General features: G+C 46.2%; 1 protein-coding gene across 3 annotated transcripts in view; it reads left to right on the top strand.

Moving 5' to 3' along the window:
• The window catches only part of LOC139558804 (RNA-binding motif, single-stranded-interacting protein 3-like), a 351557-nt gene that overhangs the window by 318488 nt on the left and 16882 nt on the right, over positions 1-16187 (top strand). For all 3 annotated transcript variants that reach the window (XM_071374246.1, XM_071374247.1, XM_071374248.1), the window contains one exon: positions 14974-15084. In XM_071374246.1, coding sequence (XP_071230347.1) covers positions 14974-15084 — 111 coding nt within the window. The remainder of the gene's footprint in view (positions 1-14973; positions 15085-16187) is intronic.

Genomic DNA, 16187 nt, shown 5'->3' with positions numbered 1-16187 from the left:
AGTTCAACGGATCTCAAACTCAACCGTTCCAGCTAGAATACAACCTCAATTATACCTAACTCCTAACTACTAGTGTGTATAGTTGTTTATTTCATTAATTTGGTTTCAGGCGTTTTTCACGCTAGGCAGCTAATAATAACATTACAATAGCACATACTGTAATGCTACCGACTGAATCCCACTTCAGGACAACTTAGTCTCTTGTTTAGGTAAGAGGCAATCTGGTAGGTCTTGTGCATTAGAGCAGCCTGCATGAGTTGTTCATGAGAGCTGATGCTTTCAGAGCTCCTAATGGTTCTGCTGCTGTTGCATCCAATCTCCCATCCTGGCCCTGAGCTTTACTGCAGTATGTAGCTTTTTATACGGGTGTCATTGTGATGTGTTAGGCTATTGCCGTGTTATCAATATTGCACTAATGTGAGGGACTGAAAATGCAGCCTGATGTTTTGGAGAGAGTATATCAGGTTTCATGTATGACCCAGATGCAAACAGTGTCGAAGAAAGAAACGTTTATTTCTAGTACAGGGGCAGGCAAACGACAGGTTAAAGACAGGCAGGGGTCAGTAATCCAGAGAAGGTGCAAAGGGTCCAGAACGGCAGACAGTCTCAGGGTCAGGGCAGGCAGGGGTCAATAATCCAGTGAGGTGGGGCAAGGTATAGAATGGACGCCAGGCTCAGGGTCAGGGCAGGCAGAAGATTCAAAACCGGGAAAGACTAGGAAACAGGAGCAAGAAACAGACAGGAGCAGGGGAACAAACGCTGGTAAGTTTCATAAACAAAACGAACTGGCAACAGACAAACAGAGAACACAGGTATAAACACACAGGGGATGATGAGGAAGATGGGCGACACCTGGAGGCGGGTGGAGACGAGCACAAAGACAGGTGAAATAGATCAGGGTGTGACAGAGTAGGGATATTAAAATCAAATTTTAAAGGTCACATGCGCCGAATACAACAGGTGTAGTAGACCTTAAAGTGAAATGCTCACTTACAAGCCCTTAAAAAACAATGCAGTTTTAAGAAAATCCCTAAAAAAGTAAGAGAATAGGATAACAAATAATTAAAGAGCAGCAGTAAATAACAATAGCGGGGCTATATACAGGGGGTATCGGTACAGAGTCAATGTGTAAATGTGTGGGGGGCACCGGTGTTGAGGTAATTGATGTAATTATGTAGTTGCCATACCAGGCAGTGATGCAACCTTTCAGGATGCTCTCGATGGTGCAGCTGTAAAACCTTTTGAGGATCTGAGGACCCATGCCAAATCTTTTCAGTCTCCTGGGGGAATAGGTTTTGTCGTGCCCTCTTCACGACTGTCTTGGTGTGCTTGGACCATGTTCATTTGTTGGTGATGTGGACGCCAAGGAACTTGAAGCTCTCAACCTGCTCCACTACAGCCCCGTCGATGAGAATGGGGGCTCGCTCGGTCCTCCTTTTCCTGTAGTCCACAATAATATCCATCGTCTTGATCATGTTGAGGGAGAGGTTGTCTGACCTCCTCCCTATAGGCTGTCTCATTGTTGTCGGTGATCAGGCCTACCACTGTTGTGTCATCAGCAAACTTAATGATGGTGTTGGAGTCGTGCCTGGCCATGCTGTCATGAGTGCACAGGAAGTACAGGAGGGGACTGAGCACACTCCCCTGAGGGGCCCCTGTGTGGGGGATCAGTGTGGCGGATGTGTTTTTACCTACCCTTACCACTTGGGGGTGGCCCGTCAGGAAGTCCAGGATCCAGTTGCAGAGGGAGGTGTTTAGTCCCAGGGTCCTTAGCTTATTGATGAGCTTTGAGAGCACTATGGTGTTGAACTCTGAGCTGTAGTCAATGAATAGTATTCTCACATAGGTGTTCCTTTTGTCCAGGTGGGAAAGGGCAGTGTGGAGTGCAATAGAGATTGCATCATCTGTGGATCTGTTGGTGCGGTATGCAAATTGGAGTGGGTCTAGGGTTTCTGGTATAATGGTGTTGATGTGAGCCATGACCAGCATTTCTTGGCTACAGATGTGAGTGCTACGGGTCGGTAGTCATTTAGGCAGGTTACCTTAGTGTTCTTGGGCACAGGGACTATGGTGGTCTGCTTGAAACATGTAGGTATTACAGACTCAGACAGGGAGAGGTTGAAAATGTCAGTGAAGACACTTTCCAGTTGGTCAGCTCATGCTCGGAGTACACGTCTTGGTAATCCGTCTGGCCCAGCGGCCTTGTGAATGTTGACCTGTTTAAAGGTCTTACTCACATTGGCTGCGGAGAGCATGATCACAGACATCCGGAACAGCTGATGCTCTCATGCATATTTCAGTGTTACTTGCCTCGAAGCGAGCATAGAAGTTATTTAGCTTGTCTGGTAGGCTTGTGTCACTGGGCAGCTCTCGGCTGTACTTCCCTTTGTAGTCTGTAATAGTTTGCAAGCCCTGCCACATCCAACGAGTGTTGGAGCCGGTGTAGTACGATTCGATCTTAGTCGTGTATTGATGCTTTGCCTGTTTGATGGTTCGTCGGAAGGCATAGCGGGATTTCTTATAAGCTTCCAGGTTAGAGTCCCGCTCCTTGAAAGCGGCAGCTCTACCTTTTAGCTCAGTGCGAATGTTGCCTGTATTCCATGGCTTCTGGTTGTGGTATGTACGTACAGTCACTGTGGGGACGACGTCCTCGATGCACTTATTGATAAAGCCAGTGACTGATGTGGTGTACTCCTCAATGCCATCGGAAGAATCCCGGAACATATTCCAGTCTGTGCTAGCATAACAGTCCTGTAGTTTAGCATGCTTCATCTGTTTGTAAGTAGGAATCAGTCGGATAGAGTTATGGTCAGATTTGCCAAATGGAGGGCGAGGGAGAGCTGTGTACGCGTCTCTGTGTGTGGAGTAAAGGTGGTCTAGAATTGTTTTCCCTCTGGTTGCACATTTAACATGCTGATAGAAATGAGGTAAAACTGATTTAAGTTTCCCTGCATTAAAGTCCCCGGCCACTAGGAGCACTGCCTCTGGATGAGCGCTTTCCTGTTTGCTTATGGCGGAATACAGCTCATTGAGTGCGGTTTTAGTACCAGCCTCGATCTGTGGTGGTATGTAGACAGCTACGAAAAATACAGATGAAAACTCTCTTGGTAGATAGTGTGGTCTACAGCTTATCATGAGATACTCTACCTCAGGCGAGCAAAATCCTGAGACTTCCTTAGATATTGTGCACCAGCTATTGTTTACAAATGTGCCTTAACCCTGTGTCTTACCAGAGGATGCTGTTCTGTCCTGCTGATAGAGTGTATAACCCGCCAGCTGTATGTTCTTAATGTCGTCATTCAGACACAACTCGGTGAAACATAAGATATTACAGTTTTTAATGTCCCGTTGGTAGGATATACGTGCTTTCAGTTCGTCCCATTTATTTCCCAGCGATTGAACGTTAGCTACCAGAACGGAGGGCAAGGGCAGATTAGCCACTCATCGCCTGATCCTCACAAGGCATCCTGGTCTCTTTCCGCGAAACCTACGTTTCCTTTTCCAGTGAATCACGGGGATCTGGGCCTGGTCGGGTGTTCGTAGTATATCCCTCGCGTCCCACTCATTGAAGAAGAACTCCTCATCCAATTTGAGGTGAGTATTCCCAGTTCTGATGTCCAGAAGCTCTTTTCATTCAAAAGAGACGGTAGCAGCAACATTATGTACAAAACAAGTTACGAACAACGCGAAAAAACAGCAGACACTCCTATCCAGAGCAACTTACCAGGGTTGTGGGTGCATACATTTTCATACTTTTTTCATACTTGTTCCCCGTGGGAATCAAACCCACAACCCTGGGGTTGCAAGTGCCGTGCTCTACCAACTGAACTACACAGGACTACCATCCCGCTGGTCTTCATGCACTACATCATACCTACTTAGAGCATTTAGGGTTTCCTAGTGAGTGAGATAATTTACACACAGGCAGTATCAAAGACGACTACTGTACATATGTGATGCCGGCCAAGCCGGAACAATGCAACACTATAGTTCCTGATCTACCATCACCACCAACACCACTATCCATAGAGAAGCCCTCCTACCACCTACTACCCTACTGCTGCTCCCTGCTGCGACCATCACCACCTAGCCTCCCCGTCTCAGTTACCCCCACGCTGGGAGACAAGCAACATGTAATCTGGCCCCAGCGGGGCACCACTCCTCCAGCCCCCCAGCCAGCTCCTCTCCTTCCCTCTCCTAGCCAGCCAGCCAGCCGCCATGACGGGACGGGGGTCCCTGGTGCTACAGAGAGGAGAGGATCAATGCATGGCTTGTGTGTGTGTGTGTGTGTGTGTGTGTGTGTGTGTGTGTGTGTGTGTGTGTGTGTGTGTGTGTGTGTGTGTGTGTGTGTGTGTGTGTGTGTGTGTGTGTGTGTGTGTGTGTGTGTGTGTGTGTGTGTGTGTAGTGGTTAGGTATTAGTGTCTGGGGTTTATGCTGTTTACTGCACAGTATGGGTGTGTTTATGAATACAGTAGGTGTGTGAGAGATTGCATCTTAATCTATAGTCTTCTATTGTGACTATTGGCATGGCCTATAATAGAATAGGTGCTGCTATTGGACCAGGTCTCTCTTGGAAAAGAGATGTTATCTCAATGAGAAAAACCTGTATGAATAAAGGTTAAATAAAAAGAAAACAAATACAGTAGCGTCCCCTCTGCTCCCTCCCTATAGACCAGTGTGTTTCTCTCTGTCCGTATGGCCTTGTTCCAATGGCGCTGCATCCACAGTCCACCAGACCGCCCAGTGCCCATGCCCTAACCCCAGCTTCCCCCCCTTCAACCTCCCTCCACTTGACCACCACCCAACCTGTCTCCTTATGTCTGCACTTGTATTCTTCCTATACCTGGCCACATTGTGGTCGTCCCCCCCGTGCCGCCGATCCAATGAAACACATTGAACTAGCGGAGCGTGCTAGCCTAGCGTTCAGGGGCTACTTCAAGTATTAAACCAATTGATTGTGCTGCAATTTGGGGCTGTTGGCGTGCACAGCATGTTTAACCAGTGGGCCATTCTGGGGGGAGTGTTCGCCTGGTGTCTGCGCAATATGGAGGCGGCGGAGCGTGGTAGAGAGAGAGGACATTGCCACAACCAATCAGAATAACTACACTAGAGCGCAGACCTGGGTTCCTGTTCTGGCTGTGTCGGGTGGACATTACAAGAGTACATGGCCATTAAGGCCAGATCGTTCTTCAAGATGTTCAAACGTTCATAGGTGACCAGCAGGGTCAAATAATAATCACACATGTTGCAACAGGTCAGTAGCTCAGGAGTAAATGTCAGTTGGCTTTTCATAACCGAGCATGGCTGACCCTAGCCCCCTGGCACAGAGACTATTGCAGCATAGATAATGGAGGCTGAGACGTTGGGGGTCAGCGGACGCTGTGGCCCTGTCCGACGATACCCCCAGACAGGGCAAACCAGGCAGGATATAACCCCACCCACTTTGCCAAAGCACAGCCCCCACACCACTAGAGGGATATCAACAGACCACCGACGTACTACCCTGAGACAAGGCCGAGTAAAGCCCACGAAGCTCTCCTCCACCGCACAAGCTGCTCAAGGAGATCACGTCACAGATTCAACCCTCTCAAGTCGAGTATAGCGGGAAAAGGCCTGGCACGATGTGACGCACCCCTCCTAGGGACGGCATGGAAGAGCACTAGTAAGCCAGTGACTCAGCCCCCATAATAGGGTCAGAGGCAGAGAAACCCAGTGGAGAGAGGGGAGCCGGGCTAGGCAGGCAGAGGCAGCAAGGGCGGGTCGTCACTTCAGTTTTCGCACCCCTGGGCCAGACTACATTAGACAAAAATGATTTTGAATACTCTGTGAACCCAGGTATGCTAGTGTGCTGCTGTCGGTGGCAGTTTGAATTTTGAAGGAGTTACACGATAAGTGAGAATTGAAAGTGCTCTTTGAGTTAAGAGTTTGCGGGCTGCTGTGACATGGTAGAAACAGCAGTGCATCTTGTTTATCTCACTGGATTGAGTTTGACAACCGTAGCCCGAGTGCTCTATCCCTCAGCGTTGCGCTTTGTTAGGAGATGGGGAGAGAGAGGGACAAATGAAAAGACAAACAGTTTGCAGAAATGTGTGTATCCTTGGACGAGAAGTGCTTAGAGCGAAAGCTTCAAAAGAAAAATGACAGCTTGTTTTCAATTGCCGTTAAAAAAAAACCGGCTTCAACTCGCTTCTTTCTCTCCCAGTCCTTCACTTTTTCTCTCTCTCTCTCCGTATTATCTTTCCCTGTATCATTCTCTCTCACACTGTCTCCTCCTCTCTCTCTCTCTTCTCCATCTCCTGTCTCACTCCATCTCCTCTCTCTCTCTCACTCCTCTCTCTCTCTCGCTCTCTCTCTTCATCTCTCGCACTCTCACCTGTCCCTTCCAGTACTGAGGTTCTTTGAAGCTGTGGTGTGGTGTACATGCCAGCTGGGAGGGTGGTGTTGCCAGCAGTACTTGGGCTGTGAGGTAATGCCTGCAGTAGATCAGTCAGCAGCAGACCTGGGGTAGTTGAGTAGACTACACTGCAAACAATGTTAGTGTTACCTAGATGTTATTGTATTGAGGTAATGAAGTTAAAATTGCTTGAGTTGAGTTCAACTAAAAACTAGTAAATGCATTTTCTTGGTGAGTGCGATGATTTAGCTTATCCGGAAAATACATAAAGATAATTTGTATTGTTCTAAGATATTCTGACTTGTTTCAAGCCTTTTTCAAGCCTTTTTTTAAGTAAGCAAAATGATCTGCCAGAGCACTAAGATAATTTGTCTTGGTAAGATGTCTTATTAGGATCAAATAACATGAAATAAGAATTTCTTACCCTATCAAGCCTTTTTTGTTTTGTTTAAATAATCAAAATTGTCTGCCAGTGCACTAAGATACGCTACATGACCAAAAGTATGTGGACACCTGCTCGTCAAACATCTCATTCCAACATCATGGGCATTAATATGGAGTTGGTCTCCCCTTTGCTGCTATAACAGCCTCCACTCTTCTGCGTAGGCTTTCCACTAGATGTTGGAACATTTCTGCGGATACTTGCTTCCATTCAGCCACAAGAGCAATAGTGAGGTCAGGCACTGATGTTTGGCGGTTAGGCTTGACTCGCAGTCGGCATTCCAATTCATCCCAAAGGATTTTGATGGGGTCGAGGTTAGGGCTCTGTGCAAGCCAGTCAAGTTCTTCCACTCCAATCTAGACAAACCATTTCTGTCTGGGCTTCGCTTTGTGCACGGGCGCATTGTCATGCTGAAACAGGAAAGGGCCTTCCCCAAACTGTTGCCACAAAGTTGGATGCACACAATCGTCTAGAATGTCATTGTACGCTGTAGCGTTAATATTTCCCTTCACTGTAACTACGGGGCCTAGCCAGAAACCATAAAAAACAGCCCCAGACCATTATTCCTCCTCCACCAAACTTTACAGTGGGCACTATGCATTGGGGCAGGTAGCGTTCTCTTGGCATCCGCCAAACCCAGATTCGTCCGTCGTACTGCCAGACGGTGAAGCGTGATTCATCACTCCAAAGAACGCGTTTCCACTGCTCCAGAGTCCAATGGCGGCGAGCTTTACACCACTCCAGCCGACGCTTGACATTGCACATGGGGATCTTAGGCTTGTGTGCGTGCGGCTGCTCAGCCATGGAAACCCATTACCTGAAGCTCCCGACGAACAGTTCTTGTGCTGAAGTTGCTTTCAGAGGCAGTTTGGAACTTGGTAGTGAGGATTGCATCCAAGGACAGACGATTTTAACTCGCTACGCGCTTCAGCACTCGGCAGACCCGTTCTGTGAGCTTGTGTGGCCTACCAATTCGTGGCTGAGCCGCTGTTGCTCCGAGACGTTTCTACTTCAAAATAACAGCACTTACAGTTGACCAGGGCAGCTCTAGCAGGGCAGAAATTTGACTAACTGACACTCTAACGGTAGGATATATTTATTTTGGATTTAAAAAATGCAGTTTAGAACCCTAGCCAGTTTCACACGGCCCCTGCTACAGCAAACACACAGTAAGATGCACACAGGCAAACACACACACCCCACTCTGCCAAACTACTGCAGCAGATTAAACTAGCCAACTGCAACATTGTTGATTTTCCCAAGTGACTGATATGCAGTATGCACCCTTGATATATGTGCTCACTCCAGTATGCTGTTTTAGTATGTATTTCATGTTTGTTCAGTAGAAGTTACACCATGTTCACTGAATTCCTCTGCGTTGTAACGTAGTCGGTCTTCCTTGCAGCCACTTCAAACCTTAACTGTCTCCCTTCATGGAAGGCACTGAATCATCCCGCTGTATGATGCACTTTGGTTCAGGGGGAGAACGTTATGTTGTGAATTTTATTCGTTGGCAGAATTTGAGCCTGGGCCTCGGGCCTGGTCTCCGGTTGTCCTTGAGCTGCTCTCATTGTGCGCGCGCTCATTCCGTAAAATGGCTCTGCTGGTTTTCCCTTCAGCTACTGTGTCGCTGCCAGCAAATATGGTTGCAACGGTTGATGTCTGTTCTGAGTTGTCGACTGTTGGTTTGGTGTATAGAAGATGTACAGATATAGCCTGTGTCTGCTCTCTTGCCAACTCCTAATGGAATTGTCATGCTGAACATTTGGTTTGATAATGACAATGGCGTATAAGGCAAAAGCACAAACGGATCTGGGATCAGATTAGTATTGATATTATTAGTGATATTGATGTTTTACTGGCTTGTAGTGTTGAACGCAGCATGTTTTGTCAGACAATACATTACATTTTGATTCTACAAGATCAATGTGGAGAAATGTGTTCATTCCCCATGCTATTTCTTCCACCTCCATAAAACATCAATTGCTCTGACTCTGACCATTAGATTCAAATCAAAGCCCCACACAGATTCCAAGGCGGCTTCAGGGAACGCCGAGCCAGCGTTTTTGTTTTTGCTACGCATTACCACGGCAACCGCTGCCATCCCCGACGTTGTAAATCACCACGCCAGAGTTTCCAGGCACTCGCATGGGACAGTGAGACAGTCAGAGGCATGTCGTAAAAGTGCTGTGACGGTCAGGGCGGCTGCTGCAGCCAACGCACATCTGGGGGCGGTGAGGTAGTCTCGCCAGAGCATATCACAGTCACAGTGTGGGCATGCCTAAATTGCTTTTTTGTTCACTTGTGGGGTCATCGGTGTGTCCGCGAACACATCATTTAGTATGATACTGCCCCACTGCTGCAGTATATTGTGTGAAGATCTTTTTGAAATGCTTATAGTCTCTGTATTTGTCTCGAGAGTGTCCCCGTTTGTCTCATCGTTTCTTTTGTTTCAGTTCGGTCACTCTCTGTGGTTATTGTTCATTAAGGACCCTCTGGAAAATGAGATAGGGGAGGATCTCTAGGCGTAGTCAAAGAAGAAAAAATTCCAACACCTCCTGTCACAGTGGGTCATTGTTGTACCTCAGACTTGTGTCTTAGCCTTCACCACCTGGGGTCTCGTAGGTAGGCTGCTGCAAGGGCAGACCTGTCTGATAGCCCTAGGTGGGATTCATGTTGTGGATTAGAGAAATAGACTCCACAATCCAGCCTCCCGTCTTAGGGCTTACAAGCCTGGAAAGGTGCCCGGGGCCTTGGAACCTGGTGCAGCCATGGAAGGCAGCACACAAAGACTTTCTGAAATAGCATGCTGCTCACCATAAACACACACACACACACACACACACACTATCACTGAATGACTTGTGCAATTTCCCAAACACCAGTAGCCTAACCTTTTTTTCCTCTGCGGGTGCTTTGGTGGTGGTGCACAATACATACATTATGAAGGTGGGCAATCCTGGTATTAGGAGCCAGTTACAGTTAGCCAGCTCAATCAGGGGTTTGTCTGTAAAGCCTGCTGCACATCAGAACGGGGGCATTACAGCCCGTCTAACAGCCTTGATGTCTGACACCTCGCCATCTTTAACTAACTAGCTACAGTTTATCTGCTTCTCCTGTTAGCAACCCACACACACTCAGTATACACACACACAGTCAGTGTGACATACACACACACTCAGTATGATACACACACACACTCAGTATACACACACAGTCAGTGTGACATACACACACACTCAGTATGATACACACACACACACAGTCCGTATGACACACATACACAATCAGTATGACATACACACATACACACTCAGTGTGTATGTACACACTCAGTATGACACACATACACACTCAGTTTGACATACACACACTCACTCAGTATGACATACACACACACTCAGTATGCCATACAGACGCACACACACTCAGTATGATATACACACACACACTCAGTATGATATACACACACACACTCAGTATGACATACACACACTCACTCAGTATGACATACACACACACTCAGTATGCCATACAGACGCACACACACTCAGTATGATATACACACACACACTCAGTATGACATACACACACACTCAGTATGCCATACAGACGCACACACACTCAGTATGATATACACATACACACTCAGTATGACATACACACACACTCAGTATGACATACACACACACTCAGTATGACACACATACACACTCAGTATGACATACACACACTCACTCAGTATGACATACAGACGCGCACACACTCAGTATGACACACATACACACTCAGTATGACATACACACACTCACTCAGTATGACATACACACACTCACTCAGTATGATACACACACACACACAGTCCGTATGACACACATACACAATCAGTATGACATACACACATACACACTCAGTGTGTATGTACACACTCAGTATGACACACATACACACTCAGTATGACATACACACACACACTCAGTATGACATACACACACACACTCAGTATGATACACACACACTCAGTATGCCATACAGACGCACACACACTCAGTATGATATACACACACACACTCAGTATGATATACACACACACACTCAGTATGACACACATACACACTCAGTATGACACACATACACACTCAGTATGACATACACACACTCACTCAGTATGACATACAGACGCACACACACTCAGTATGATATACACACACACACACTCAGTATGATATACACACACACACTCAGTATGATATACACACACACACACTCAGTATGATACACACACACTCAGTATGCCATACAGATGCACACACTCTCAGTATGATATACACACACACACTCAGTGTGACACACATACACACTCAGTATGACATACACACTCAGTATGACACAAACACACTCAGTATGACATACAGACGCACACACACTCAGTATGATACACACACACACACTCAGTATGATACACACACACTCAGTATGACAGACACACACACTCAGTATGACATACACACTCAGTATGACACACACACACACACTCAGTATGACATACACACTCAGTATGACACACACACACACACTCAGTATGATATACACACTCAGTATGATATACACACTCAGTATGACACACACACACACACTCAGTATGACATACACATACACACTCAGTATGACATACACACACACGCAGTATGACATACACACACACACTCAGTATGACATACACACACAGTATGACATACACACACACTCAGTATGACATACACACGCACACACTCTCAGTATGACATACACACACACACACACTCAGTATGACATACACACTCAGTATGACACACACACACACACACACTCAGTATGACACACACACTCAGTATGCCATACAGATGCACACACTCTCAGTATGATATACACACACACACTCAGTGTGACACACATACACACTCAGTATGACATACACACTCAGTATGACACAAACACACTCAGTATGACATACAGACGCACACACACTCAGTATGATACACACACACACACTCAGTATGATACACACACACTCAGTATGACAGACACACACACTCAGTATGACATACACACTCAGTATGACACACACACACACACTCAGTATGACATACACACTCAGTATGACACACACACACACACTCAGTATGATATACACACTCAGTATGATATACACACTCAGTATGACACACACACACACACTCAGTATGACATACACATACACACTCAGTATGACATACACACACACGCAGTATGACATACACACACACACTCAGTATGACATACACACACAGTATGACATACACACACACTCAGTATGACATACACACGCACACACTCTCAGTATGACATACACACACACACACACTCAGTATGACATACACACTCAGTATGACACACACACACACACACACTCAGTATGACATACACACTCAGTATGACATAGACACACACACTCAGTATGACATACACAAACACTCAGTATGACATACACAAACACTCAGTATGACATACACACTCAGTATGACATAGACACACACACTCAGTATGACACACACACTCAGTATGACACACACTCAGTATGACACACACACTCAGTATGACACATACACTCAGTATGACATACACACACAGTATGACATACACACACACACTCAGTATGACATACACACACACTCAGTATGACATAGACACACACACTCAGTATGACATACACAAACACTCAGTATGACATACACACACACTCAGTATGACATACACACTCAGTATGACATAGACACACACACTCAGTATGACATACACACTCAGTATGACATAGACACACACACTCAGTATGACATACACACACACACACACTCAGTATGACACACACACACACACTCAGTATGACATACACACTCAGTATGACATACACACTCAGTATGACACACACACACTCAGTATGACATACACACTCAGTATGACATACACACTCAGTATGCCATACACACACACTCAGTATGACACACACACTCAGTATGACATACACACACACTCAGTATGACATACACACACACTCAGTATGACATACACACACACTCAGTATGACACAAACACTCAGTATGACATACACACAAACACTCAGTATGACATACACACTCAGTATGACACACACACTCAGTATGACATACACACACACTCAGTATGACACAAACACTCAGTATGACATACACACAAACACTCAGTATGACATACACACTCAGTATGACACACACACTCAGTATGACATACACACACACTCAGTATGACACAAACACTCAGTATGACATACACACAAACACTCAGTATGACATACACACTCAGTATGACACACACACTCAGTATGACATACACACACACTCAGTATGACACAAACACTCAGTATGACATACACACAAACACTCAGTATGACACACACACTCAGTATGACATACACACACACTCAGTATGACACAAACACTCAGTATGACATACACACAAACACTCAGTATGACACACACACTCAGTATGACACACACACTCAGTATGACACACACACTCAGTATGACACAAACACTCAGTATGACATACACACAAACACTCAGTATGACACACACACTCAGTATGACATACACACTCAGTATGACATACACACACACCGACACAAACAGTAATTGAATATAGACTCAAAAACACGTCCTCATACATATCAGATTCTCATGAATATATATTATCTAGTATATCGTTCTTGAACACACACACAAACACACACACACAAACTAGACAAATCATTCTCATCTCTTTTGCTGGCTCTCCTTGGACTCACACACACACACACACACACACAGACAGACAGACAGACAGACTCACACACACACACTCTCGCAAACACAGAAAATCGAAATCATAAATCGGCTTAACTCTCCCTGACACGTCTGTGAATTAAGCCCTTCCGTTCCTCTCCGTTTCCCATTATAAAAGCATTGTCAGCCGCTGAATCGGTTACAGGTATCCTTAGCTCTGTCCTGTCTCTCCCTCAATCCATCTTCTTCACCTTTTTCTGTCTCCCAATATCCATCTAACTCCCCCACTCCTCTATCCCCCATCTCTCTCTCTCTCTCAGTTTATCCCTCTCCCTTATCTCCCAATCTCTCTCTCTCCTGTCACCCGCTTTTCCATTACCCTCCTCCACCCTCCTCTCTCCAGCCCGCCTTCCCTTCTTTCTTGCTGAGATGAAACTCCGGGAGGGATTGGGCCTTGCAATCGTGCAGTGGGGGGGGAAGTGGAGAGATGGGCGAGAGAGAGAAAGACAGGCGAGAGAGAGGCAGGAGAGAGAGAGCTATAGAGAGAAAAATAGGAGAGAGAGAGAGAGAAAGAGGAAAACAAAAGAGGAAGGGAAAACGAATGAGAGGGAAAATGAAAGCGAGAGAAGAGAGAGAGAGAGTGATGGGAGAGCGAAAGAGAGAGGAAGCGAGAAAGAGAGCGGCCTGCCACACAGCAGCAGTGTTCTGAACGCCAGGGAGGAGACAGCCTCAGCGATTCTGACAGGCCATGTCTGCTCAGTTTGTTCTCCAATCGTCCCACACAGTCACCAGCAGGGTGTAGACACACACACACACACACACACAGGAAGACAGATAGACACAGTAGACAAATTAGCGAGGGAAAAGCGAGTAAAAGAGGAAGGAGTCGGAGCCAAGGAAAAAGGCTTTGTTTCTGAATGCCTCACTCCAGAGGTTTGGCTGGTAGAGAGGAGCGAGAAGCAACTCGCTCCGTGACAAGGCGATGAAAGAGCAGCCATGAATTCTTCACATTCCCTCTTGTTCCATCCAGAGAGCTTCATGAAAAAGAACATGTTACCGCTACCGAGCCGCCTGTTAGGGCTACACGCGTCGCAATAGCATGAGGGGAAGAGATGTGTGCTGACTACAGACAATCCATGAATCAGTCGCGTACAGTACGGTCGGCAACATCAACGGCCGGTATTGACTCTGTGATGCTCTGCTGCGCCGATGCGCAACAACCCATTGATGTATAAAATGCTACTTTGTTCTTCGCCCACCGATTGGTACCATTGCCTTAACATGCCCTCTATTCCCCTCTTTCCCCCTCTCCCCTCCCTCAGGGTGCAGTGATCACCCCAGCCATGGACCACACCATGTCCATGCAGCCTGCCAACATGATGGGCCCGCTCTCCCAGCAGATGAACCATCTGTCCCTGGGCACTACAGGAAGTGTGAGTACTGTACCACCCATGGACCCATCCAGGGTCACCTACTTGAGCTAAATCATATCACTTTGAGAATGTACCGTTGTACACCCCATATATCCTATTCACGTCCAATAATATCACTCTGAGACGGCCGCTATCTTTAGTACCATGCCTCCTGTATCTAATATATAAATAGTAGATGCTTTCATCCAAAGCGTCTTACAGTCATGCGTGCATAGATTTTTCGTATGGGTGGCCCCAGCAGAAATCGAACCCACGACCCTTGGTGTTGTAAGAGTCATGCTCTACCGACCGAGTCACATAGGACCGTATCTACTCATATTCTCTGGAGAAACAGGAAAACGTCTCTTTTAATTGTGGATGAGGTTTCGGTCAGTCGACCTTCCTCAGATCATATCTCCACAAACAACAGTGGGAAAGAAATTTGCATCTGACTGGCATTTTTGCATTTTTCCTGTTTCTCCAGTTTTGCCTTCTGCCTCCAGCACCTTCACCAATCAGCTCTGGGTGTGCGGTACATTCTGCCTAAAATCGTATTTCTCTGAAAGCCTACATCTCTACTCAAGGAAAATACTATCTTTCACGGACTGTATCAGGGGCATAGCTATATCTTTATATCGACTCAAGCCACATACTGTAGTATCACTCTCAACTCTGTACTGAACAGTATCAGCGCGCGATTTGGTTCACTGTGGTGTTCATATCCTTATCTAATAGTACAGGATTCTACGGTCAATGCAGTATCTACAGTAGCAATATCTATGTCTAAGGGTCGACATGTCACCGGAGAATTAAATTCTTTCTGCATTTACCGAAATGAAATGTGTGGATACATCTCTAAAAGTGTCTCCATGTCCAACATGGAAAATCCGTCACTTGTGTGTGAACAGCAAGACGTTTGAAAAGCGTATCTCCTGTATATCCTAAAGTTGAACAGATTTCCCATTGACTCGAACAACGAGGCTCACTGTGAACACCAGGCGATATTATGACTCCTCTAACCCACTAAATCACACATCAACCATATCACTCCAACCAGCTTCCTGCTTTCCCCCTTAAAAAGGAACCCCCCCCCCGTGTGTCAGGAGATTTAGAGGTGGCATACA

This window comes from Salvelinus alpinus, chromosome 29, assembly GCF_045679555.1.
Source record: "Salvelinus alpinus chromosome 29, SLU_Salpinus.1, whole genome shotgun sequence".
NCBI lineage: Eukaryota > Metazoa > Chordata > Actinopteri > Salmoniformes > Salmonidae > Salvelinus > Salvelinus alpinus.
This window is presented reverse-complemented; position numbering and strand designations above follow the sequence as displayed.